Source organism: Berghia stephanieae, chromosome 3 (assembly GCF_034508935.2).
Source record: "Berghia stephanieae isolate SIO BIC M18660-M18661 chromosome 3, UCSD_Bste_1.3, whole genome shotgun sequence".
NCBI classification, from domain to species: domain Eukaryota; kingdom Metazoa; phylum Mollusca; class Gastropoda; order Nudibranchia; family Aeolidiidae; genus Berghia; species Berghia stephanieae.
This window is the reverse complement of record NC_088362.1, coordinates 35,630,140-35,657,963: the sequence shown is the minus strand read 5'-3', so window position 1 is coordinate 35,657,963 and position 27,824 is coordinate 35,630,140. Positions and strand designations below refer to the sequence as shown.

Genomic DNA, 27,824 nt, shown 5'->3' with positions numbered 1-27,824 from the left:
ACCTAAAACGCCTTCAAAATAACAAAGTATTAAAATCAAAGGAAGACCTCACGAAATTAGCATCCACAGCAAAAGACCGTGAATAGAGGAAGGAAATGACACGGATGATTAGAGCTTGAGAGGCAGCCGAGGCGTCCCGGTCGGATGATTAGGAAGCAAAAGGCCTTAAGTCAGTCAGTAAGTACGACATGTAACAGATTATCCGAACACTTTTATCTAATGATATCGTGTGGAATTATCAACGCTTGAACGCTTAACACAACATTGTTCACAGCCACCAATCACTCAGCTTATTAAGTAGGGGTATGAGCAACGATTGCTTTTTCCGAATGAAATGAACCGTGACGTGCACACCAAAATCTGTGCAAAACTCTTGCAGGCTCTGGCATAGCTACTCTGAAAAAGCACGTATTTAAAATTTTGGCCAGAAAACTCGTCCCTCAAATCATATCAATCAATGAAAATGATCCCCCATCTAAAACCCGGGATTTCTTTGAAGACTTCCGTGACGCCCCGAGTTTGAGAGGGTTTTTTTTTACAAGATATGGATCACTTTAATCGATAGATATTTGAAGGACGAGTTTTCTGTTCAAAATTTTCAATACGTATTTTGGCAGTGATCGTAGCCGGATTAGCCAATCACAGGAGGCACTTTAATGGTTTGCTCTAATTTATTTTTATTTATATCCTTTCGTTAATCTGCCAATGTCCCAATATTGTGACGTCATGTGTCACACCACGACACAAATAACGGCTTTAGTATTAAAAAAACATGATACGAATAGAATCAAACCCAGTACGTGTTCGTCACCCGTCTCCAGTGCGATCAAAGCCTTAAGCGGTAACGACGGCGCACTGGTCTGTCTGTCCTTAAGAAACAAGATTTTTTTTTCCTTTTTTTTATCGACACCATTCTGTAAAGTGTAACTTTCTTACTAGTACAGAGAGAGAGAGAGAGAGAGAGAGAGAGAGAGAGAGAGAGAGAGAGAGAGAGAGAGAGAGAGAGATAGTTTACGAGTTTACGGAGGGATAATAAGTGTTGAAGATGCGGCTCACGCTAGCTGCTGCTGCTGCAACTTTCGTCTGTGCTCTTGTCTCTTGGGCTGGACTCTCGGAGGCGTCTGCGGTATGTATGGGTGTCCTTGGAGAAAATGTGACTCAATGCGTCAATTTGGTATTACATCGCAGTGACCAGATTGCATGAAATTAAGTATAATATTATAGTCCAAAATAGATAACATACGAAGTAAGCAGGTTTGCAAGTCTGAAAACCGAACGCAATTATTATGGGCTTGATTTAATGTTGTAATGGAGGATATTTTGCGTTGGTTTGAGAGTATTTCCATTACAACAATTTGGGTCACCAGACCTGCATATAAGTACACATAGGTAACTATGCTTTAATAATAATAATAATAATAATAATAATAATAATAATAATAATAATAATAATAATAATAATAATAATAATAATAATATATGTGAAATAGTTGCGACATTTTCCGGATGAAATTAAGCTAAAAACCATTGTGGACTTTCATGATGAGTGGCTACGTAAGATGCGTCCTGTTGGTCAACTGGTATGCCACTTGCCTTCTGCTCAGAAGGTCCAGAGTTCGAGTCCCATTGTGAGCGGCGCATTGTTGAGTCCTTGTAAAAGGCCCTTTACTCATATTATTACCTCAACGTACTCGTGTTTAAAATGAGTATCTGGCAGTTAACAGAGATATCTCTGTCCAATCGTAATGTAATATCGCCTAACAGGCGTCATATCTCGACCTGCATGTTAAATGTTGTCGTTGGCTAGGGATCCTTGTATAGTGCTTTGAACACCTTTAGGGGATAATGCGCAATCTACCTGCTCAATTAAGATTACTTATTATACTGTTAGATATGTTTACCTATTTACCAGTCTGTCCAACCGTAATGTAACATCGCCTAACAGGCGTCATATCTCGATCTGCATGTTTAGTGTTGCTGATGGCAGCAGCTTCTAATAGTGTTCACACTACTATGTTATGACGATCAATCCAATCAGCTCTAGTTTTTTTTTAAACACTCTTTCATACCCACTTGTTTAGATTTTTATATAAATCTTCATGTTTTCTATTTCTTTAAAAGTACACAGTGATCGATACTTATCCATTTCATTGACGAACCAAGTGACCAAATTGGATATTCAACAGTCGTGACGTCACTTCCCTCGTAATGACGCATACATTCATTGACTTTTATACATTCTGATCACATAACATGTGAAAAAGTTTTAGCCACCATGAAGAACAAAATGTACCGATTTTCTTTGCTTAGAACCAAGCAAAGCTGCTCGTTGCTGGGCAGACGTGACATCAGACTATTGAATCATATTCCCATTTCATAAAGCAGTCTTACTACATTGAGATCCCGGTAGCTCGCGAAGTACCAGAGTTTTGACAAGATGAGGGTAATTTTAACCGATCTATAGATAGAACGAAGTTGACGTCAATCAGGTCTTTGTTATTGTTTTTTTTTTTTTTTTTTTTTTTTTTTTTTTTGTTTGTTTTTTTTTTTTTGTTTTGGTTTTTTTGCCATCCGCGTTTATGAGTAATTCTCAATAAACTATTAACCAGACGATAAAAGATCATGGTTACACAGAGTTTTGTGTGTTAGTCCGTTTTACTGCCTGATGGCAATGTTGTGAGCTTCTTAGCCAAGCGCATTCCATCTATGGATAGAATGAAATTGACGTCACTAGGGTCTTTGTTATTACTATTTGCCATCCATGTTTATGAGTAATTCTCACTAAACTGTATTAACTAGACTATAAAAGTTCATGGTTATACATAGTTTTGAGTTATATTTCCGGATGGCAATGTTGTGAGATTCTTAGCTAAGCGCACAGTATCTATATTTGAATCACGATATTTCTGGCCAATAACCTTAATACGTGTTTTTATTGACTTGACCAATGACGATAATAATATTATTCTTTTTCTCTCCCACTCCCCCCCCCCCTCCCACCCCAATCCCCACGCCTTCCATATCTCCCCAGCTTAATGACTCATTGACAATCCAAAAAGATGGAAATAACGCCTGGACCTTCACGGTTGATGGAGGGAAAGTCTTCAAACTGAAAGGCACCCCCAAATACAACAAGTAAGTCATGTGTACCGTCGCCTTCGTTAACTAAAGGCCTGACCTTCATAAACTCATGACCTGATACAGACCAATAAATGACTTTAGCCTCAAAAGAAAACAATTCGTGAGTTGTATTCAACAGTTCAACCAATGGGATCACTTGTTTCCTTGACCACTACAAAAGAAAACCTAGTAGGCGGTCCACAAACATAAAAATGACTTCAAAATATGGGTCTTAGTGGGTTCTTGTGTCAGGCTATAAGTTAACGACGGCTTCGGCCTGATAATGACCCAAAAATTACGTCACAAAAGAAGACGACGATCATTAGCACTAAACGAAATTGAAATGTGAGTTGTTGTTGGAAGTGCTCAAGGAAACAAATGATTCTATTGGTCGAGCTATTGATTACAAACACCGCTGAAGTTATCAACTGGTACAGAAACACAGAAAACAAACAACGGCAAAATGCAATCATCTTTGATATCTGTAATTTCTACCCTTCAATCACAAAAACCCTACTCCTCAAAGCACTACAATTCGCGAAGACTTTTGACAACATCACCGAAGAAGAAATCCATATCATCCTGCACCCGAAGAACACATCGCTATACAAAAATTTAGTAGAATGGGGGAAAAAATCCGCAAACTTTGATGTCACCATGGGAAGCTACGACGGAGCAGAAACATGCGAGCTTGTCGGACTAGATCTACTTTCCCAACTGCACATCTTGATATAATCATTGGAATATACAGAGACGACGGGCTTGCACTGTGTAATAAAAGACCGAGGCAGACTGAAATTATAAAGAAAAAAATATCTGAAATCTTCCAGGACAACAATCTTAAAATTACCATCGAAGCCAACAAAAAGACATCCGATTTCCTAGACAAAACAATCAACCTGAACAACAGCACCTACCAACCATTTTCAAAACCCAACAACATCCCATTGTATGTCCATAGACATAGCAACCACCCACCATCTACAGTAAGAAACATCGCAGAGAGCATTAACAAATGACTATCTAACAACTCTACAAACAATATATTCAACGAAGCAAGCCCACCATTCACAGACGCACTTCAAAAAAAGTGGCTATGACTATAAACTAAAATATGAAGAAGAGACCATAACAACCCCAACGAAAAAACGTCAGAGAAAACGAAATATAACATGGTTCAACCCACCCTTCAGCAAGAACGTAACAACCTCTATCGGCAACAAATTCTTCAATATACTAAAAAATGCTTCCTTCCAGGTCACGTCCTATATCCCATCATGAACAAAAACACCATCAAAATAGGATACACCTGCATGCCAAACATACAAAACATTATTTCCTCAAACAGCTAACGAAACCTATCACAGACAGCTCAGCCCCCAAAAAAAAACAACATAGAGGGGGGAAATGCAACTGCAGGACCAAGGCAACATGCCCGCTTAACGGCAATTGCCCGACTCACGACGTTATTTACCAAGCCACAGTTACACGCCCAGACACACTAAACCAAGAAACATACATTGACCTCACTGAGTGTTAATTCAAAACCAGATACAACCTGCATAAATCTTCCTTCAAAAACATACACAAACGACATTCCACTACTTTGGAACCTCAGAGAAAAAAAAAAACATACAACACAGAATTCATTACATGGAAAATGATCTCCAGAGCACAGTCGTACTCCCCTCTTCTAAGATTTGCAAGCTCTGCTTGGAAGAAAAATTCTTCATCATCACAAAACCGAACATGCTAACACTCAATAGAATAAACGAACTAGCATATTCATGCAGACATAGAAACAAACACCTTTTATGAAATTACGAACCACCATAATGGCGAAAAAGTACGACAAACGGTAAAAAAAAACTACTTTCACTTTCACTTCCTGATGAGAGCGAATGCTCGAAACAATATTGTAGAAGTTGATCATAATTATACTTGAAATATTTTATCTATCTATCTATCTATCTATTATTTAAAATATTTACCACAATGTTTGGGGCAGTCTACATCGATGTTTCAGGCTTAATTTGCCATCTTCAGGACTGAGTTGTTTTGTAGTCCTGAAGATGGCAAATTAAGCCTGAAACATCGATGTAGACTGCCCCAAACATTGTGGTAAATATTTTAAATAATAATTCGCTCCATTACTACATGTCGAGCACTTTTCGTACCATATTTGTATCAAACACGATTCAATATCTATCTATCTATCTATCTATCTATCTATCTATCTATGTATCTATCTATCTATCTATCTATCTATCTATCTATCTATCTATCTATCTATCTATCCATCTGAATATTTTATCTCTCTCTCGCTCTCTCTCTCTCTCTCTCTCTCTCTCTCTATATATATATATATATATAAAATATATATATATATATATATAATATATATATATATATATATATATATATATATATATATATATATATATATATATAAATCATTCTACCCATCTATCTGTCAGGCTATCTAGCTATGTAGCTATCTAGATATTTTCTGTCCATCTATCCATCAATCTCATCTCTCTCTCATTCTCTAACTCTCTCTCTCTCTCTCTCTCTCTCTCTCTCTCTCTCTCTCTCTCTCTCTCTCTCTCTCTCTCTCTCTCTCTCTCTCTCTCTCTCTACCGCCATTTCATATTTTCCGTGCCAATCCTCTACTTTTCGAGAAAGTTTTGTTTCATATTTTTACAATATAGTTTAAACGTTGTGAATCTCCAGAATCAAAAAGGCCTACGCCATCACCTACAATGAAAAAGCCTTGAAAGATTTCGGACCAACCAAGGCTACAGTGGTCTACGATTTTTCTCAATCTCCAGGGGTAGGAAGATGATGATGATGATGATGATGATGATGATGATGATGATGATGATGATGATGATGATGATGATGATGATAATGATGATGATGATGTTGATGATCATTGCATATAGTTATAGTAGTAGTAGTAGTAGTAGTAGTAGTTGTTGTAGTAGTAGTAGTAGTAGTAGTAGTAGTAGTAGTAGGAGGAGGAGGAGGAGGAGGAGGAGGAGGAGGAGGAGTTGTTGTTCTGGTGGTGCTGATATTGCTGCTGGTGGTGGTGGTTGTAGAAGTAGTGGATGTTGTTCTGGTAGTGAAGGTGTTGGAGGTGGTGAGATTTGTTTTATATAAATGATAAAAGATATGCCGGTTTTGCTTTAAGTTATAGTAATATCGGGTTTTCTTTATATTGATGAAGACTTAAAATAATCGTATTTTCTTGTGTACATTTGCCTTACGTTATAGTAATATCGGGTTTTCTTTATATTGATGAAGACTTAAATTAATCGTATTTTCTTGTGTACATTTGCCTTAAGTTATAGTAATATCGGGTTTTCTTTATATTGATGAAGACTTAAAATAATCGTATTTTCTTGTGTACATTTGCCTTATGTTAGAGTAATATCGGGTTTTCTTTATATTGATGAAGATTCAAAATAATCGTAGTTTCTTGTGTACTTTTGCTATATGTTAGAGTAATATCGGGTTTTCTTTATATTGATGAAGACTTAAAATAATCGTATTTTCTTGTGTACATTTGCCTTACGTTATAGTAATATCGGGTTTTCTTTATATTGATGAAGACTTAAAATAATCGTAGTTTCTTGTGTACATTTGCCTTATGTTAGAGTAATATCGGGTTTTCTTTATATTGATGAAGACTTAAAATAATCGTAGTTTCTTGTGTACTTTTGCTATATGTTAGAGTAATATCGGGTTTTCTTTATATTGATGAAGACTTAAAATAATCGTAGTTTCTTGTGTACATTTGCCTTACGTTATAGTAATATCGGGTTTTCTTTATATTGATGAAGACTTAAAATAATCGTAGTTTCTTGTGTACATTTGCCTTACGTTATAGTAATATCGGGTTTTCTTTATATTGATGAAGACTTAGAATAATCGTAGTTTCTTGTGTACATTTGCCTTATGTTAGAGTAATATCGGGTTTTCTTTATATTGATGAAGACTTAAAATAATCGTAGTTTCTTGTGTACTTTTGCTTTATGTTAGAGTAATATCGGGTTTTAATATCTTAAAATAATCGTATTTTCTTGTGTACTTTTCAGTCTGTCGTTGTGGCCACAGGCAGTGGAAAGACCAGCTCTTGTTATATCTTTAAAACGGATTACAGCCAGAGTGATTTCGAGGAGATGGTTGGCAGTCCCAATGTAAGACCATAGCATTTATTTTTCTAACCTCTCTTTGTATGTCCACTATTTGGCAGCTTCTCTGTCTCGTACAAAGAGAAATGGTCAAGTTTTGGAAAGTTGACGATGGAAAGTAAAAGTAGTAGTTGTAGTAGTAGTCGTAGTAGTAGTCGTGGTAGTAGTAGTAGTAGTAGTAGTAGTAGTAGTAGTAGTAGTAGTAGTAGTAGTGGTGGTAGTAGTAGTAGTAGTAAGTAGTAGTAGTAGTAGTAGTAGTAGTAGTAGTAGTAGTAGTAGTAGTAGTAGTAGTAGTAGTAGTAGTAGTAGTAGTAGTAGTAGTAGTAGTAGTAGTAGTAGTAGTAGTAGTAGTAGTAGTAGTAGTAGTAGTAGTAGTAGTAGTAGTTAGTAGTAGTAGTAGTAGTAGTGTAGTAGAAGTAGTAGTGTAGTAGTAGTAGTAGTAGTAGTATAGTAGTAGTAGTAGTAGTAGTAGTAGTAGTAGTAGTAGTAGTTAGTAGTAGTAGTAATAGTAGTAGTAGTAGTAGTAGTAGTAGTAGTAGTAGTAGTAGTAGTAGTAGTAGTAGTAGTAGTTGTAGTAGTAGTAGCAGTAGTAGTAGAAGTAGTAGTAGTAGTAGTGTTAGTAGTATCAATAATAGTAGTATTACCAGCAGTAGTAAGAGTGAGTGATAATGGGAGTAATATTCGCCCAAAACAGCATGCAATGTCGATCGCTAAAGTCTATATTTGTATATAAGTAAAGTTTGGGGTTGCAAATTATTTGAGTTCAGAAATAGACGCGATGAAGAGAATATCAAAATCTTCTAATTTGCATCAAGACAGAAAATGAGTTAACAATCCCATGCCAACTTTTGGACACCCTAGAATCATAGAGACATTTCAAAATACGAATGATTTTGTTGTAGATTAGGAATAATTACAATTTCGTCCAACCTAGTCATCGATCACATGATTTATTGCTGTACCACGATTGAACATTTCTCAACAAATATAAACACGCTGCTTTGCTTATGAAAGTTGGAAACATACCCATGAGTCACGCTGAGCAAAATGACCAATGGGAGCGATCTATATTCATGTTTTCGTCCAACCTAGTCATCGATCACATGATTTGTTCCTGTACAACGATTGGACATTTCTCAATGTATCTAAACACGCTGCTTTGTTTATGAAAGTTGTTGTTGTGGGATATTTCTCAATCTGTGAACATTTTTCACTGTGTGGGTCATTTTGAGCACACTTTGCAATGTGACCAATGACCTCGAGCACATGGAAATGTAATATAGATCATTCACATTTAAATAAAACTATTTTACTTCCTTAAGCCATCGATTGCATAACATTCCGTTATCTTCATTCTCCCTGACTAACTGATCAATCTCTCTCTCTCTCTCTCTCTCTCTCTCTCTCTCTCTCTCTCTCTCTCTCTCTCTCTCTCTCTCTACACGCACCGGACATTCTCACATTCGACCCCGATACAAACAACGGTGACCATAATAGTGAACAGTTTTCACAACAATGTTGTTATAATATGAAGTAAAAAAAAAAAAATAATTAAAAATTGAGCATTTATAGATAGAATGCGCTTGGCCAAGGAGTTCACAACATTGCCATCCGGAAGTATAACGGACCAACACACAAAATTCTGTGTAACCATGAACTTTTATAGTCTGGTTAATACAGTTTAGTGAGAACAACTCACAATCGCGGATGGCAAAAAACAATAACAAAAGCATGTGTGACGTCATCTTTATTCTATCTATAGATAGTATGACGTCACACGGGTCTTTGTTATTGCTTTTTGCCATCCGCGTTCATGAGTAAATCTCACTAACCTGAATAAACCAGACTATAAACGTTCAAGGCTACACCTAGTTGTGTGTGTTGGTCCGTTATAATTCCGAGTGGCAATGTTGTGAGCTTCTTAACCAAGGGCATACTATCTATATAGTGCAATATTCCTGAACGTGCTCATAGTACTTTACAAGGGGTCCTTGATCAACAGAAACACGTAACAGAGAGGTCGTATGCGCTTGCCCAAGAAGCTCACAACATTGCGATTCGGGAGTATAACGGACCAACACACAAAACTATGTGTAACTATGAACGTTTATAGATAGTTCGAAGATGACGTCACTCAGGTCTTTGTTATTGTTTTTTGCCACCCGCGTTTATGAGTAATGCTCACTCAACTGTATTAACCTGGCTATAAAAGTTCATGGATACATACAGTTTTGTGTGTTGGTCCTTTATACTTCCGGATGGCAATGTTATGAGCTTCTTAGCCAAGCGCATACTATCTATAGTCAAGATAAAACAGTTTAGTGAGAAATATATACGAGACATGGCGCCTGTTAGGCGATATTACATTATTTTCTGAAAAGACACCGCTGTTAACGGTCAGGTATTCATTTTACACCTGAGTACGGTGAGGTAATGTGAGTAAAGAGCCTTCCATGTCATATGATGTTGTAGACATGTTTCCTAACTGTTTATTAATTGATCTTTGTAGGATATTATCTCAGAGGACATTGAGATTGATGCTACTAAAGCACAGCTGAAAAAGGCCCAAGCTACGAAAGCACTGAAAGCCGTTCCATCTGCCAAAAAACTATGTCGTGGGAAAGTGTACAACGCCAAAACAGCTACTGGTATTAATCATCATTGTCATCATCATCATCATCATCATCATCATCATCATCATCATCATCATCGTCGTCGTCGTCGTCGTCGTCGTCATTATCATCATCATCATCATCCTGATCATTATCATCATCATCATCATCATCATCATCATCATCATCATCATCATCATCATCATCATCATGATCACCACCATCATCATCATCATCATTATCATCATTATCATCATGATTCAATTTGACTCGATTCTACGCCATATTATAAGATAAGTACACCTTAACTCCAAAACAACACAAAATTATCATGCAATTTCATTGTCATTCTCAGGTTCGATCTCGGCTGATACAGAGACTCAGACTGTCATCGGGATAGGGAACCATTTCACTTTACTTCTGCCCAAGAAGAAATCCACCTCTGCTGCTGGCTCAAAGGGCAAAGGAAATATCGGAAAGGGCAATAGCGGAAAAGGAAACAGTAATAAAAACAACAACAATAAGGGAAACAGCGGCAAAGGAAATAACAACAATAACAAGAAGGGAAACAGCGGAAAGGGAAATAACAACAATAACAATAAGGGAAACAGCGGAAAGGGAAATAACAACAATAAGAATAAGGGAAACAGCGGAAAGGGAAATAACAACAATAACAATAAGGGAAACAGTGGAAAGGGAAATAACAACAATAACAATAAGGGAAACAGCGGAAAGGGAAATAACAACAATAACAATAAGGGAAACAACGGAAAGGGAAATAACAACAATAACAATAAAGGAAACAGCGGAAAGGGAAATAACAACAATAACAATAAGGGAAACAGTGGAAAGGGAAATGCTTCTGCCGGTGGAGTTAGCAGCGCTTCGGTTTCAGGGGGCGTAAGTACCAACAACCCCAACGCACAAGCATCTGGTGGAAATAGCGGAAAGGGTAATGGAGGCAATGGAAATACCGGAAAGGGCAATAGTGGAAAAGGAAACAGCGGAAAGGGCAATAGCGGAAAAGGAAATAGCGGAAAGGGTAACAGCGGAAAAGGAAACAGTGGAAAAGGAAACAGTGGAAAGGGTAACAGCGGCAAAGGGAATAGCGGAAAAGGAAACGCCGGCAAAGGAAGCGGGGGAGCCTCAGGGCCGAGTCAGGTGAGATCTACATATCATAATTTTATTTGAAAAATACGCTTCAACAGTCATGACGTCACTTCCCTCGTAATGACGCATGGTAACTTAGTAACTGGCTCTAAACTATCGGAACAATGGCGGACGCCCTTATGAAATATTTCTCTGACGAGCATAAAAGTGTATCCAGAGATGAAAAACATTATAAATATGATCATGTTTTGCCTTTTATACATTGTGATCACATGACATATGAAAAGTTCTAGCCAGCATGAAGAATAAAAAGTACCGATTTTCTTTGTTTAGAACCACGCTGCTCGCCGTTGCTGGACGACGTAACGTCAGACTATTGAATCCAATTGTGGCCCATCGTGTCAAACCTGCATTACGTCATAATGGGCTCGAGGTTTGAAGTTAAGTTCACCATTTAAAACAATAAATGTTAGTAAAATAGGTCACAATCTATTTAGGATGAAAAATGCAGTTTCTATCTATGTTTGGCTATGTGGGCTTTCGCCTAAATATTCCAACCCCAATAGCTCAGTTGGTAATGCACTCGCTTCACTCGCAAAGAGGACCAAGATCGATCCCTGGTGCGGTCGATATTTGTTTTCTGTCCACCCAGCATTAATTGGGTAGATTGTTCTGTTAGAGCTCGTGGAAAGTGCTTTGCGATAGACAACAGTCCTATTCAAAGTCTAGCAATTATCGTCCGTTCACGCTATTAAAACAGGGATAAACAATGGCTCTTAAAGACTAAATTTTTTTTTCATAGTCCTTGACTGCAGTCTTCTGCCAGGGCTGTCAACCAAGTTCACTTATCTCCTTTTCCACTATCCTGGCACCATATTGCTTTGGGTCATCCTTCTCCTCTATTTCTCACCGGAGTCCATTCCTATAGCTACCACATTAGGATTCAACAGTCGTGGCGTCACTTCCCTCGTAATGACGCATAGTAACTTAGTAACCGGTTCTTAACTATCGGAAGAATGGCGGACACCCTTATGAATAAATACTTCTTCAACGAGCATAAAAGTGGGTCTAGAGGAGAAAAACATCATAAATCTAATCATGTTTTGACTTTTATAGATTGTTATCACATGACACGTGAAAGTGTTCTAGCCAGCATGAAGAATAAAAAGTACCGATTTTCCTTGTTTAGAACCAAGCTGCTGGTTGCTGGTAGGACGTGACATCAGACTATTGAATCCTGTTTAATAACTAAAGACAAGTCTTGTCTCATTGTTGTTGTTGTTGTGACTATGCATTCCATTTTTAGCAATGTACTCGTATATATAATAAAACCGTCGAGTCCTAATCGTTATACCTTGGTCACTAAGTCAGGTCAATGTCTTCATAAGAATCGATATCTCATTTAACCGACTACGATATTTTAATCTCCTTACAATAGATTTCCTGAAGGTCATTGTGGGTTTTTTTATTGAGTTTGTTTTCTTTTGTTGTTTTACTTTTGTTTTGTTTTTTTGTTTTTTTGTTGTTGTTGGTTTTGGGTTGTTTTTTTTTTTTTTTTTTTGTTTTTTTGGTCTTTTGTTTCGTCTTTTTCTTTTGTTTTCTATTTTGTTTATATTCGTTTGTTTTGTTTTTTTGTTTTTGTGTCTGGATGGTGATATTTGTTGTTGTTTTGTTTTTGTTTGTTTGTTTTGGGGTTTTTTTAGTTTAAGTTTTTGTTGTTTGTTTTTTTTTAATTCTGTTTTAAATTTTGTCTTTTCTTTTGTTTGTTTTGTTTCTGTTTTGATTTTTTGTTGTTTTCTTTTTCTTTTTTTCTTTTTCTTTTCATTTTTTAAAATCTTGGCATTTACCTGAAACGTTCCTATTAATGATTAACCCCAACCGCCCCTTCCCCCCCCCCCCACCCCCTACCTCTTGCAGTCGAAGTCCGAGAAAACCTGGTTGATTAATATTGGAATGGGTAATCCAGCCCAGGTAACAGTTAAGATTAACAAGTAAGTAATGAGATTAATAGATTATCACACATACGTAACGATAATAATAATAATAATACAATGGTTGTTTAACAAATTATGTACTTCAGTAATCCTAACTTGAACTGCTTAACTGACATGTCAGTTTTGTAATATATTTGGCATTGGTGTCCAGTTCTCATGCCAAAATTATTATGGTTGGATTGGATGACCTCCGTATTGGCTTGCGTTGCAAAACATAAGATCATGAACACTCTGGCATCAGGTGTCTGATCCACCCAAAGTTAAATAAAACACATGCGCAAAGGTCAGAGATTTGATCCGCCGATCGTGAAAATCGGGACCAGAGATTTGATCCGGCGATCGTGAAAATCGGGACTTCAGAGATTTGATCCGCCGACCATAGATATAAGGGACTCTCGTATTAGTCTGGTATTATATTGACCTGAACCAGATTTAAAATAAATCAAAATAAAGTCAAGGCGACCAAAAACACGATGTTAAAGACTTGAGCATTGACAAAGAGCAACATCCACCAATCGTACTCAAAGCGCTTTACAAGGGGTCCTTAGCCAAAAGCAACATTTAACATGAAGTCCGAGATAAAGATTTGGAAAAGTGTGTATGCAAGAGTGCCAGACAAAGCAAGAACGAAAAATAAGGAAAATACAAGCATCTGATAAAATCAGTCTGCCTCGACTCGGAGGATCGAACCTTAGACCTCCTGATTATCGGTCATTCATGCTACCATTACACCACAGAAATTACCAGATAGAGTTGGGACGACTCAATGCCTATAATTTTCTCAAGGAACAAACATGACTCCAACAATGCGATAGCATTATAACCAAACAAAAACCACGATTTAACCCTTTCCTTACCAACTACAGGAAAATCGTCACATTCGTTACGATACAACCAACATTTTTCTTATTCAAAATTTCTTTTATTCATCAGAAAATTTCAAGAAAATGAACAGTGTGTTGTAGAGCATGTTTTGGTAAAGAAATTAGGTATCGCAAGAACTTGCTGCTATTATGTTTGAGTGATAAAAAAATATATTTTTGTTAGTTGGGTTTGAAGTTTTGGTGAAAATCCCGAAGAAAGGCTGATAAGGAGAGAATTAATCCTTTTTCTACATCTTGTGTCATTCAAAACCAAGGAAGTCCTTCAAATCACGAAGTATGAGGGCAAAACTAGGAAATTGAATTGAAAATGTCAACTAGGCATAATATTTCTGCTGTTGTCTGTATCTATTTCTCCCTGACCTCATAACGGTGGGTCACAGGGTTTTACTCGACCCCCCCCCCCTCTCTCTCTCTCTCTCTCTCTCTCTCTCTCTCTCTCTCTCATTCTCTCTCTCTCTCCCTTTCTCTCTCCCTCCCTCTCTCTCTCTCTCTCACACTCTCTCTCTCTCTCTCTCTCTCTCTCTCTCTCTCTCTCTCTCTCTCTCGTTCACTCAAACTCTCTATTTCTTTCTTTCTCAATCTAGTTATGTAATTACGCCAGCACTTTTAGCGCTGATCATTAATCACGATTAATGGACTCATGATAGTACATTTATGAGTTTTTAACGCATGCTTATCATAAAATAAATTTTAGAATAAAAGAATAGGGTGTAATAATATACGATTTTTACACTCTTGCTTTTTGGAATCCCTGACGTGTTCCCAACCGTTGAACGAGCTTGCGAGTGCGCGTTGGGAACAAAGTTCGAATTCCAAAATGCAAAAGTGTAAGAAATCGGTTTTTCTACCCCTCAATCGATTCCGATTTTGTCATCTCTGAATAAAAGACATTAAAAAAATTATTTAATTGATACTTCTTATTTCGTAAACCTAATTTTAGTGAAATTCAACGTTTGATAATCTGACGTCACAAATCATTATTGTAAGCTTGATATCATTACACATTACTATTTAGGGAGAGGGTTGGAATAACCTTTTGAGGCGATGCCTCAAATATATACTACTAAGTTTACCCCTCTCCCTTACCCCCCCCCCCCCCTCCCCACCTTACCCACATCACCTACATGTTAAAATGTCTTAAAATTGAGAGTCAGTCAATTATTTGGTTGGTACCAGGACACAGTTTTGGTGACGATTTTATTCGGCTTAGTGGTCTAGTAGTATGCCTCTCGCCTTCGGGCTGTGTTCGGGTCCCTTGTTCGAGTTCCGTTCTGGGTGCAGCAACGTTAATTCCTTTGCAAAGGCTCTTTACTTTCATTCTCTCATCATACTCAGGTGTAAAATGAGTACCTGGCCGTTGACAGGGAAAAAAATTGTAATATCGCCTAACAGGCGGCATGTCTCGTTCTATATGTTACGTGTTGCTGTTGGCCAGGGATCTCTTATAAAGCGCTTTAAATGTATTAAATGGAAATTGCTCTTTATAAACGCTCAAGTTTTTTTGTTTGGTTTTTTTATTTTTGGGGAGGGAGGGGGGGGGGGGGGGGTTGGCATCCGTTTATATCACCTGGTGCTGTATGGGCCTGCACAACAACTAAACTATGTTCGATCCTTTTGCAATAGTGTAAAGAATAATAATAATATTCTATTTTGAAAAAAATATCTAAACAATCTAATTGTTGCAACGCCTGTCAAGCTACTGACATGTGTGCCTTTTCTATATTATCTTATAGATAGCATGCGCTTGACTAAGAAGCTCACAACATTGTTATCCGGAAGTATAACGGACCAACACACAAACCATGAACGTTTATAGTCTGGTTAAAATAGTTTAGTGAGAATTACTCATAAAGGCGGATAGCAAAAAGCAATAACAAAGACCTGAGTGACGTCAACTTCATAGTATCTATAGATAGAATGAAGCTGACCCACTTGCGTGTTTGGCACGTTTTAAGGTAGCTCGGGCCTTTTCGTTAACAGGAAATAAATAATCAAGGGGAGTGAATGGAGTAAATGGTAGGAAATGTTATGAATGGTTAAAACTTAGTTACGGGCGAACCATCAATTTAGACTGTTATTTTTTTTAATTGAGCTTTTTTATATATATCGCAATATCCACTAAACGTGCTTAAAGAGCTTTACAAGGGGTCCCTGGCCAAGAGCAACACCAAAATGATGCATGTTAGGCGATATTACAATTTTGTTTCGGACAGACCCAATGCTGTTAACGGCCAGGTACTGGTACTCATTTGACACCTGAGTATGGTGAGAGAATGTGAGTAAAGAGCCCTTTTCCAAGGACTCACCTAATTCGCCGAGTGAGGCCCGAACCCAGGACCTTCCGATCCGAAAGCGAGTGTCATACCACTAGACCACATGGCCGTAGAGCACAAAGACAATGTATAAATTATTATGTATTCAAACATATTTCATTGATTTTCTTTTTCCAGGGATTCTTACAAAATGACATATGATGTTCCTCTTGTTTTATCCACCTCTCCGTTTGACGAAGGCATCCTCGTCTTTGAATTTGCCAAAAAGCCAATGGTAATTCCTAAATTACTGCAATGTACTTGCAATTTATATTATTTGTTTGAATAATAATGATAATAATAATAATAATAATAATTAATAATAATAATAATAATAATAATAATAATAATAAATAATAATAATAATAATAATAAATAATAATAATAAATAATAATAATAATAATAATAATAATAATAATAATAATAATAATAATAATAATAATAATAATAATAATAATAATAATAATAATAATAATAATAATAATAATAATAATAATAATAATAATAATAATAATAATAATAATAATAATAATAATAATAATAATAATAATAATAATAATAATAATAATAATAGCGCCCCTTTCCACCAAAAGTGCTCGGAAGCATATACATATTTATGCACGTGCGATCATATAAGACACCATTCAACAAAATCAATAAAACAAACTCACAGAAAACTGAAAGGAAATACTCTGCCTTCAAATAGGCTTTAAAGGAGGAAAGAGAATTACTATATATGGTGTCCGCTGAAAGAGCATTCCACACAGATGGAGCAGAATTTTATGGGAAAGTACGTCGTGAAAAATTCGACTTAGGGATCAAACGGTTCAAGTACAGGGAATTAAATGAGCGGAGAGAGCGATTCGGCTTGTATATAGAAAGAGATGGCAAGTAGTTGGGAGCAATAATGGCCAAAATAGATTTAAGGTGATTGTATGAACAGAGGAAGATGCCCCCAAAAGAGTTCTAAAGAAGTTCAGGTCTTGAGATTTGGATTCTTAATCGAACTTTATCATAATGTGGATTTCCTGATAAACATTTTAATGCTGTTCAAAAGAAATATATATCATAATATATATATATATATATATATATATATATATATATATATATATATATATATATATATATATATATATATATATATATACTCGGAACCTAGCGCTGAAAGGACCCTCAATACAACTATATTATTTTCGAAACTTTTGCAATAGTGTAAAGAAATATATAGTATATATATATATATATATATATATATATATATATATATATATATATATATATATATATATATATATATATATATATATATATAATATATATATATATATATATATATATATATATATATATATATATATATATATATATATATATATATATATGAGATAGAGAGAGAGAGATAGGAGTGGAGGGAGAGAAAGGGAGGGCAAGTGAGAGATAAGGGAGATGGGAGGAGAGAAAGACAGTTATTGTGTTGCTGTGTTTATTAGTCTTGCAGAAAGTACTTTACGATATATTAACGTCCTATCCAAAGTTAGTGGGATATTACTATTATCCGTTTCAAGCTATAGGAACCAGGATAAACTGAAACTCCGGCTTCAGGGGCCCAATGGCTCTATGACGCCAAAAGATTAAGATGCGTTCAAATTCAATAGTGTAAATGTTGCTGCTCGAAGCTCGAAGAAAAAAATGATAATGTGAAATTGAATGTAAGCTTCAATTTATTACAAAAACAGATCAAATGAACGTTTCGGGTCTCTTCTTTATCAACAAAACAAGATGAACAAAACACCACAGATGAATGAGATGATGTGGTAATGGCGTAGTTAAGATGAATAAACAAAACATTTATCTTAACTACGCCACTACCACATCATCTCATTCATCTGCGGCGTTTCATTCATCTTGTTTTGTTGATAAAGGGGAAACCCGAAACGTTCATTTGATTTGTTTTTGTATTTAAATTGAAGCTGACATTCAATTTCACATTATTATTTATATCAAATTCAATAGAGAAATTAATATACGATACTTACACTCTTTTTATTGGGGGGGGGGGAGGGGGGAGGGAGAGGGGGAGGAGGGGGTGGTTTCCTGACGTGTCCCACGCTTGCTAGTGCGCGTCAGCAACAGAGTTTGAATTCCAAAAACGCAAGAGTGTAAGAACTCATTTATTATTCCCCTCAATCGATTCCGATTTCGTCATCTTTGAATAAAAGACTCGTTCAAAAACATTTGGGCTATGTGGTCTTACTTGTGGTATGACATCTGACATCTGATCAGAAGATCTTGGGTTCGAGCCTCGCTAGGCACATAGTTGAATCTTTGGAAACGAACTCTTTACTCACATTCTCTCACCGTACTCAGGTGTAGGGTGAGTAGTTGGACGTTAACAGCGATGTCTAAGCAGGAAAAAAATTGTAATGTCTCATGTCTCATTCTACATATGTTATGTGTTGTTGTTCGTCAGAGACCCATTGTAAAGCGCATTGACCATGTTTCGTGGACATTGCACTATATAAAAGCTCAAGGGGGCTTTATTTTATCAAATTGGGTTTGTTTGTTTGTTTTTTGTTTTTTTTACTGTTTTTTAAAGAATCTAATTTCATAAAAACGTAACGTTTGATAATCTGACGTCACAAATAATTATTGTACACTTGATATCGTTACGCGTTACTGTCTGTTTTGGGAAGGAGTGGAATAATGCTTATTCTGCATCTTGTATTTTATGCCTACAATGGATCAGAAGGTCCTGGGTTCGAGTCCCGTGCAACGCATATTATTTGATATCCTTGAGAAAAGTCTCTTAACTCACATTTTCTCACCGTACTCAGGTGTAAAACGAGTGCCTGGTCGTTAACAGCGTTATCTCTGTCCGAAAAGAAATTTGTAATATCGCATAGCAGGCGCCATGTCTCGTCCTACATATTAAGCGTTGCTGTTTTCTAGAGACCCCTTGTAAAGCCCTTTGATAACGTTTAGTGAATATATTGCCCTATATAAAGCTCTTTTTTTTTTGGTTGCTTTTCCCCCAGACTGCCGTAATGAAGACTGGGTCCGGCAAAGACAGCATCTGTTATTTTGCTAGAGACGTCATTGATAAGGATCAAGTCAAGAATTTCGTTAAAGACGCTAAGGTATGAACAAATACCTTTGTTGTTGTTGTTATTGGTGGTGGTGGTGGTGGTGGTGGTGGTGGTTCTATTGTTGCTTATGTTGTCTTTGGTGATGGTGGTGGTGGTGGTGGTGGTGGTGGTGGTGGTGGTGGTGGTGGTGGTGGTTATATTGTTGCTTATGTTGTCTTTGGTGATGGTGGTGGTGGTGGTGGTGGTGGTGGTGGTTATATTGTTGCTTATGTTGTCTTTGGTGATGGTGGTGGTGGTGGTGGTGGTGGTGGTGGTGGTGGTGGTGGTGGTGGTGGTGGTGGTGATTATAGTGTTGCTGTTGTTGTCTTTGGTGATGATGATGATGATGGTGGTGGTGGTGGTGGTGGTGGTGGTGGTGGTGGTGGTGGTGGTGGTGGTGGTGATTATAGTGTTGCTGTTGTTGTTGTTGTTGGTGGTGGTGGTGGTGGTGGTGGTGGTGGTGGTGGTGATGCTGCTGGTGATGGTGCTACTGCTGGTGGTGATGGTGTTGTGCTGGTGGTGGTGGTGGTGGTGATAGTATTGCTATAATTGTCTTGGGTGATGGTGGTAGTGCTGGTGGTGATGTTGGCATTTTTGTTGTTGTTGTTGTTTTTGTTCATATTGTTGTTTTAATTGTCGTTGTCGTTGACGGTGGTGATGGCGGTGATGTTGTTGATGTTGTTGGTGGTATTGTTGTTTTGTTGTTGATGATGATGGTGATGATGATGATGATGATGATGATGATGATGATGATGATGATGATGATGATGATTACTATAATAATAATAATAATAATAATAATAATAATAATAATAATAATAATAATAATAATAATAATAATAATAATAATAAGAAGAAGAAGAAGAAGAAGAAGAAAATGATGATGATGATGATGATGATAATAGTAATATAATAATAATAATAATAATAATAATAATAATAATAATAATATAATAATAATAATAATAATAATAATAATAATAATAATAATATGAAAAAGAAGAAGAAGAAGAAGAAGAAGAAGAAGAAGAAGAAGAAGAAGAAGAAGAAGAAGAAGAAGAAGAAGAAGAAGAAGAAGAATATTGATTTTGATGCTGTTGTAATTCTTGTTGTTGTTGTTGTTTTTGTCGTTGGTGGTGGTGATGGTGTAGGTGGCAATGTTATTGTTTGTTTTGTTGTTATGGCGGTTGTTGCGTCAATGTCGTCGTCGTCGTCGTCGTCGTCGTGTTCATTGTCGTCCAAAATTATATTTTAATTTTTTTTTTTCCAATATGAGGGTCATTTAAATTGATCAATATTTGAAGGACTATACGGCCTGTGGTCTAGTGGTATGACACTCGCTTTCGGATTGGAAGGTCCTGGGTTCGAGCCTCGGCGCATAGTTGAGTCCTTGGAAAAGGCTCTTTACTCATATTCTCTCACCGTACTCAGGTATAAAATGAGTACCTGGCCGTTAACAGCGTTGTCTTTGTCCGAATAAAATTGTAATATCGTCTAACTGGCGTCATGTCTCGTTCTACATGTTACGTGTTGCTGTTGGACAGAGACCCGCTGTAAAGCACTTTGAGCACGTTTAGTGGATATTGCGCTATATATATGCTCTATTATATGCTCTATTATTAGGACTGGCGTTATTGAATTCAACAACGCCAGGAAATTTTGGATTTCCTCAAATCGCCTCTTAACTGGACATGGCAGAACTGCATCAAATATGTGCCGATGGAAACTTTGAAACAGTGATACCTGCCAGAAATGTCAGGCAGTCCCAGAGACCAGCGATCACATCGTCCTCCACTGTCCAGTCACTAAACTTGAAGGTGGCTACGAAACCATCCTTAGGGCGGAGGAAGACTTTAGAAGCTGGGTTGACGAAATACATTTGGAGGTGTAGCCATACGCTACTACTACTATTATGACTAATTTCTGGTCAACGTTTTCAATGCTTGCCTTTCCAGAATACGACAATTAAATGGATCAATAAAATATTTCTTTAACCAAAATATACCTCCCCCACCCCTCCACCTCCCGTCCCCATATCTTATGCTTGAATTATAACATAGTTTTGATCTTGGTTTATATCACATCTCATTATTCATCTCATTGTCGCTCCTCTCTCTCTCTCTCTCTCTCTCTCTCTCTCTCTCTCTCTCTCTCTCTCTCTCTCTCTCTCTCTCTCTCTCTCTGTCTCTCTCTCTCTCTCTCTCTCTCTCACACACACACACACACACACACACATACACACGTGTACAAACATTTTGAACTATAGTGTTTTAACTATAATGCCAATGTAATATAATATACTTTCTTTCCTTGTTTACCTGAAGAAGGCCAAAGGCGGAGACGTCGTTTACTTTGTGTTTTGTATCTTTAATAAGAGTAATCATTACTCCCTTTATTTTACTATATAGTATTTCTTTGATCTATTCTTCTTTTTGTGCGGCTATGTGGTCTTGTGGTATGACACTCGCTTTCGGATCGGAAGGTCCTGGGTTCGAGCCTCGCTCGGCGCATAGTAGAGTCCTTGGAAAAGACTCTTTACTCACATTCTCTCAACGTACTGAGGTGTAAAACAGCGTTGTCTTTGTCGGAAAATAAATTGTAATATCGCCTAACAGGCGTTGTCTCGTCTTACATGTTACATGTTGTTGTTGGTCAGGGACCCTTTGTAAAACGCTTTGAGCACATTATTTAGTGGAAATTGCGCTATATAAAAGCTCTATTTTTTTGTGTTTTTTTTTTTGTTTGTTTGTTTTTTAATTCAGAGCGATACTGTAGCCTATGACGCCTTTGATACTCAACGTACATACATTGAAGCGGCAGATAGACCGTTGAATAAAGCGGAGGTCAGCAAGTTTATGAAGGCAGCTCCGGCTGTGAAGGACCTTTGTAAGAACAGTAAAATCATCAAAACAAAAGAAGTTCAAGGTTTGATTATTTTAATCTTTGTCGACTAGTAATGATGATGGTGATGATGATGATGATGATGATGATGATGATGATGATGATGATGATGATGATGATGATGATGATGATGGTGAAGATGTTGATGATGATGATGATAAGGAGAAGGACGATGATGATGGTGATGTTAATGATGAGGATGATGATGATGATGATGATGATGATGATGATGATGATGATGATGATGATGATGATGATAATGACGACGACGATGATGTCAATGATGATGAGAATTAAGATAATGATGATGATAAAGATTATGATGATAAACACACAGCGATGAAAATAGATAGAACATAATTGACGTCTATGTTCCTTGTCATCTGTTTTTAGCCAGCCATTTTTATGAGTAGTTTTCATTCAATTGTATTAATCAGACTATAACTTGATCAAGGCTACACATAGTTTTGTGTATTTGTACGTTATATGCGGCTGGCGGATGTTTTGAGCTTTTAAAGAAACGTAGAGGATTACTTTATTTGTATGGGCAAAAATAGATATCATTGATGTTGGTAAACAAAAAGAGTCAACCAATGGGATCACTTGCTTCCTTGAGCACGACTAAAGACAACTCACTAGGCTGTCCACAAACATAAAAATGACCTCAAAATATGGGTCTTAGTCGGTTTTAGGCTGACGGGCCATAGAACTATACGCTACATGCTACACGCAACATGTTACACGCTACACGTTTCATATCCTGGACTATATAACTTCACTCTATCATGTTACATGATTCATATTTTGCCAGAGACAGGGAGATTTTGTTTTATTTTCTCCGAAGATGAATTCTTCCGACGAAGATGTCCTGATTTTGCTTTTGTTACGAAGGAGAAGAAAACGAAAGAGACAAAGCATATGGTGCCGAGAACATTTTCTTCTCAGAGAATCACAAGGAGAGTTCCAGCGTACATTCCGTAATCTTCTTGAGAATCCTGATGAAAACCTCTTCCCAGATCCCAGAGAAGGGGCCTTGCCCTTACCATTTCAATACATCTTTTCTCTTAGTCGTCCATGTTCGCCTGATCTAGAACTACACGTGTAGCAAAAAAGTGAGCATGTCCATTTCTTTTTACACGCGTGTAGCATGTAGCGAGTCCCGTGTAGCGCGTAGTGCATGGCCCCTCATGAGAGAGACAACGAGGTTTCAGTTTTCTATACACGTTTAAAACGTGTAGCATGTAGCGTGTAGCGTGTAGCGTGTAATTCTATGGCCCGTCAGCCTTTGTGTCAGGCTATAGACAGAATGAAGTTGGCGTCATTCAGTTCTTTGTTATTGTTTTTATGCCATCCGCGTTTATGAGTAATTCTCACTAAACTGTATTAAAACATTAAGAAAAAAATAATAATAAAATAAAATTTTTAAAAATTAAAAAAATAAATAAATAAATAAATAAATAAATATATATATATATATATATATATATATATATATATATATATATATATATATATACATATATATATATATATATATATATATATATATATATATATATATATATATATACATATATATATATATATATATATATATATATATATATATATATATATATATATATATAAATATCAGACAACAAGACAATGCAATCAAAGGATGGTTTGGTTTATTTTTAAGGGTTTTACGGCGCTTGCAACACATTAAGGTCATATATATGTATATATAATTCCCTTTATTCATCCCCAAGGAGAAATTTGACTTTAGGGTCTATTCCAAGGGAAGACTGGAATAACCATGGCGTCAGCAGCAGTGCAGCGCCGCAAAGTGAGCTAGGACGAAGTGGCTTGCTCAATGTCACACAACGAGGCAGGTAGTCGAACTTGGTACCTTTTGGGTACGAAGCAAAGCCCTTACGTACCGCTGAGCCAACCTGCCCAAAAATACTTCCGAAGCTGGTTTGACTAAATGAATTTGGAGGTGTAGCCATACGCTATTACTACTATTCAACATTAGACTAACTGTGACCCGCCGGCTCAAAACGGTGCGGCTATGTAGTCTTGTGGTATGACACTCGCTTTCGGATCGGAAGGTCCTGGGTTCGAGCCTCGCTCGGCGCATAGGTGAGTCCTTGGAAAAGGCTCTTTACTCACGTTCTCTCACCATACTCATAGGGGGCAGTGTGACTCAGAGTTACGGTCTTTGCTTCGTACCCGAAAGGTACCAAAGCAAGTCACATCGACCTAGCTCAATTTGCGGCGCTGCACTGCAGCTGACAAGTGGGTTATTCCAGTATCCCTTGGAATATACCCTAGAGACAAATTTTCCCAATTTGGGACGAATAAAGGGAATTTTATTTATTTATTATTTTATTTATTTAGAAATAAAATTACTTTTGATAGGATCGTCTCCTCCCGGGTGCAATCGAGATTTGTTCTGTAACCCCCCCCCCCCCTCCCTCCCCCTGTCCACCCAGCAGTATTGGGTATCTGGGTCTGTTAGATCTGGCGGAAAGTACTTGCGATAGACTAACGTCCAATCCAAATGATAGCAAGCAATTGCTATTGTCAGTTTCAAGCTATAGAAACCGGGATAAACTCCGGCTCCATGGGCCTAACGGCTCTGAAGGTCTAAAAGAAAGAAAAAAAAGGATATTCTCCACCATGGCGAATAAAAATTAACCCTAAGTTTCATACAAGTGGCTATTCATTCCATAGGTTTCATCAGTCGTGACGTCACTTCCACTAAATGACGCATAGTGACTTAGTAACTGGTTCTAAACTATCGGAACAATGGCGGATGCCATTATGAAATACTTCTCCGACGAGCATAAAAATGTATCCAGAGGAGAAAAACATTTATAAATCTGATCATGTTTTGACTTTTATACATTCTGATCACATGACTTGTGAAAAAGTTCTAGCAAGCATGAAGAATATAAAGTACCCATTTTCTATGTTGAGAACAAATCAGCTGGTTGTTGGGCGGATGTGACGTCAGACTATTGAATCAAATTTCCAGCTCCTTGTCTATCCCGACATAAGTGTAGGTTCATTCATACACAGGATCTAATAGGGAAGAAAGTCGTGACGTCACATCTACTTTTCTGGTTTAAATTCTTGGAAGAATTATTTTTTTTCTAATCAGTCCTTATGATGACCGATAACGAATAGTTTACACGCTGAATCATAAGGTGGCATAACTAATTTCAGTAACAGGAAGTAAAGTCAGATTCTAAGAATAGGATTCAATAGTCTGATGTGACGTCCGCCCAGTAACCAGCAGCTTGGTTCTAAACAAAGAAAATCGGTTCTTTTAATTCTTCATGCTGGCTAGAACATTTTCACATGTCATGTGATCAGAATGTATAAAAGTCAAAAAATGATCAGATGTATGATTTTCTCCGCTGGATACACTTGTATGCTCGTCGGAGAAGTATTTTATAAGGACGTCCGCCGATGTTCCAATAGTTTAGAACCAGTTACTAAGTTACTATGCGTGACTACGAGAGAAGTGACGTCACGACTGTTGAAGCCTATTACGGGACATCAAAGAGTGAAAATGGATGGACATTATTGATGTGTAAAATTGGGTGAACATATCTCCAACAAAAGAACGTTGTCGAACGGATGTCCCCAAGGTTGTGTGAGTTCCCCAATCCTGTACATCTTACACCAACGACTGCAGACCATCCTTTGAAAATTGTTTTAGAGTGAACTATGCAGATGATACTGCTATTCTTGGCTTATTAAAAGATACAGTTACCGAAAAGAATTATTTCAAACAAATAAATATATTCACCGATTGGTGTAAACAAAATCAGCTTGAATTAAATGCTGAAAAAACGAAAGAACAGGTGTTTGGTGTAAAAAATAACGACTTAAAGTGTGTGGCGATCGGTAAAGATGATGTTGAGATAGTTGACAATTTCAAATATTTAGGAATAACCATTGATAGTTCCCTCAATTTCTCTCAACATATTAATATAATATCTAAGAAAGTTGCCCAAAGATTATACATCCTAAGGAAATTGAGAACATTTCAAGTAAGGAAGAAAACTATGTTAAGAGTTTATGACTCATTGATTAAAAGTGTAATTGCGTTTGGCTGCACCATATGGTTTGGAGGATGCCGACTTAAAGATAAATCAAAAATTTCAAAATCTATCAAAGAGGCATCAAAAATAATAAACCATCCTCTTGATGGAGTAGAAAGAATTCATGGAAAAGCAATAGAAAGGAAAGCATTCTCAATTACCAACAATAAAAAACATATTTTATACCATGAATTTAGTCTTTTACCATCTGGGAGAAGGTTCTGTCAGATTAAATGTAGAACTAACAAGTATAAATCAACGTTCGTTCCATCAGCAATAAAAATTTTGAATATTTCATATGGTACAGAAAAAACAAGGATTGATTCGTTGACTGATTAACTGATTAATTTATTTAATGTAAGATTAACTGACCAATGTTGATAAAATGGATATGAAATTTTTGGTGATCGATTGTCGTAATCCAAGTTGAAAACGAAATGAAATGTATGTTGTGTAAGACGATGTGAAAGAGGAAGGGGAGGAAGAGAGAGAGAGAGAGAGAGAGAGAGAGAGAGAGAGAGAGAGAGAGAAATAAGTAGGAGTGAAGAAGAGAGAGAGATGAAGAAGTAAGAGAAAAGGAAGAAATGAAGATGCAGAGGTTAGGAAAATAAGTAGGAGTGAAATATTGTTCAATGTTACAGTTATCGTTTACGTTATAACAAGTGTAACTAATGACAAATTGCACATTTATGGACAATAAAGATCTATTTATTATTATTATTATTATTATTATTATTATTATTATTATTTATTATTATTATTATTATTATTATATATTATTATTATTATTATTATTATTATTATTATTATTATTATTATTATATTATTATTATTATTATTATTATTATTATTATTATTATGATCAGCCTATATTTAGACTAGAAAATAAGATGACATCACTCACTAGAAGATCATTTATACAAAGGTATATATCCAGTCCTCCGGAATGTCAATGAAATAGGAACCAGTTTTTTGACATCACTCTTTTCTGTACTGTTGACGCGGTTGGTTAACTTTCTTTCCTCTGTTTCTTTAAAATCTGCAGGTCCCAAGATTAACCATGTCGGCGATCAAATGCTTTTCTTAGGCTTTGATGACTCGATCAGACTTTATTTGCCGGATGGCTCTACTGGTGGCGTGACTGGAGCAAGTGGAGGAATGTCAGGATCTGGCTCATTCAATGGAGGAGGAACTGGTGGCGTGACTGGTGGCTCTTTTGGAGTCAGTGGAGGAATGTCAGGATCTGGCTCATACAATGGTGGAGGCACTGGTGGCATGACTGGTGGCATGACTGGTGGCTATTTTGGAGGAAGTGGAGGAATATCAGGATCTGGCTCATACAATGGTGGACCCAGTGGTGGCATGACTGGTGGCTCTTTTGGAGGAAGTGGAGGAATGTCTGGATCTGGCTAATTCAATGGAGGAGGAACTGGTGGCGCGACTGGTGGCTATTTTGGAGTCAGTGGAGG

General features: G+C 36.9%; 1 protein-coding gene across 1 annotated transcript; it reads left to right on the top strand.

The window, feature by feature from the left end:
* The first annotated feature begins 1,045 nt into the window (after positions 1-1,045).
* LOC144969217 (uncharacterized) lies at positions 1,046-27,768 on the top strand. The gene is made up of 12 exons (XM_078908330.1): positions 1,046-1,126; positions 3,032-3,135; positions 3,872-4,069; positions 5,854-5,953; positions 7,221-7,322; positions 9,826-9,964; positions 10,284-11,089; positions 12,956-13,029; positions 16,367-16,463; positions 19,268-19,369; positions 22,120-22,282; positions 27,401-27,768. The coding sequence occupies exons 1-12, from the start codon at positions 1,046-1,048 to the stop codon at positions 27,766-27,768; spliced, it is 2,334 nt and encodes a 777-aa protein (XP_078764456.1).
* The last annotated feature ends 56 nt before the right edge of the window (positions 27,769-27,824 follow it).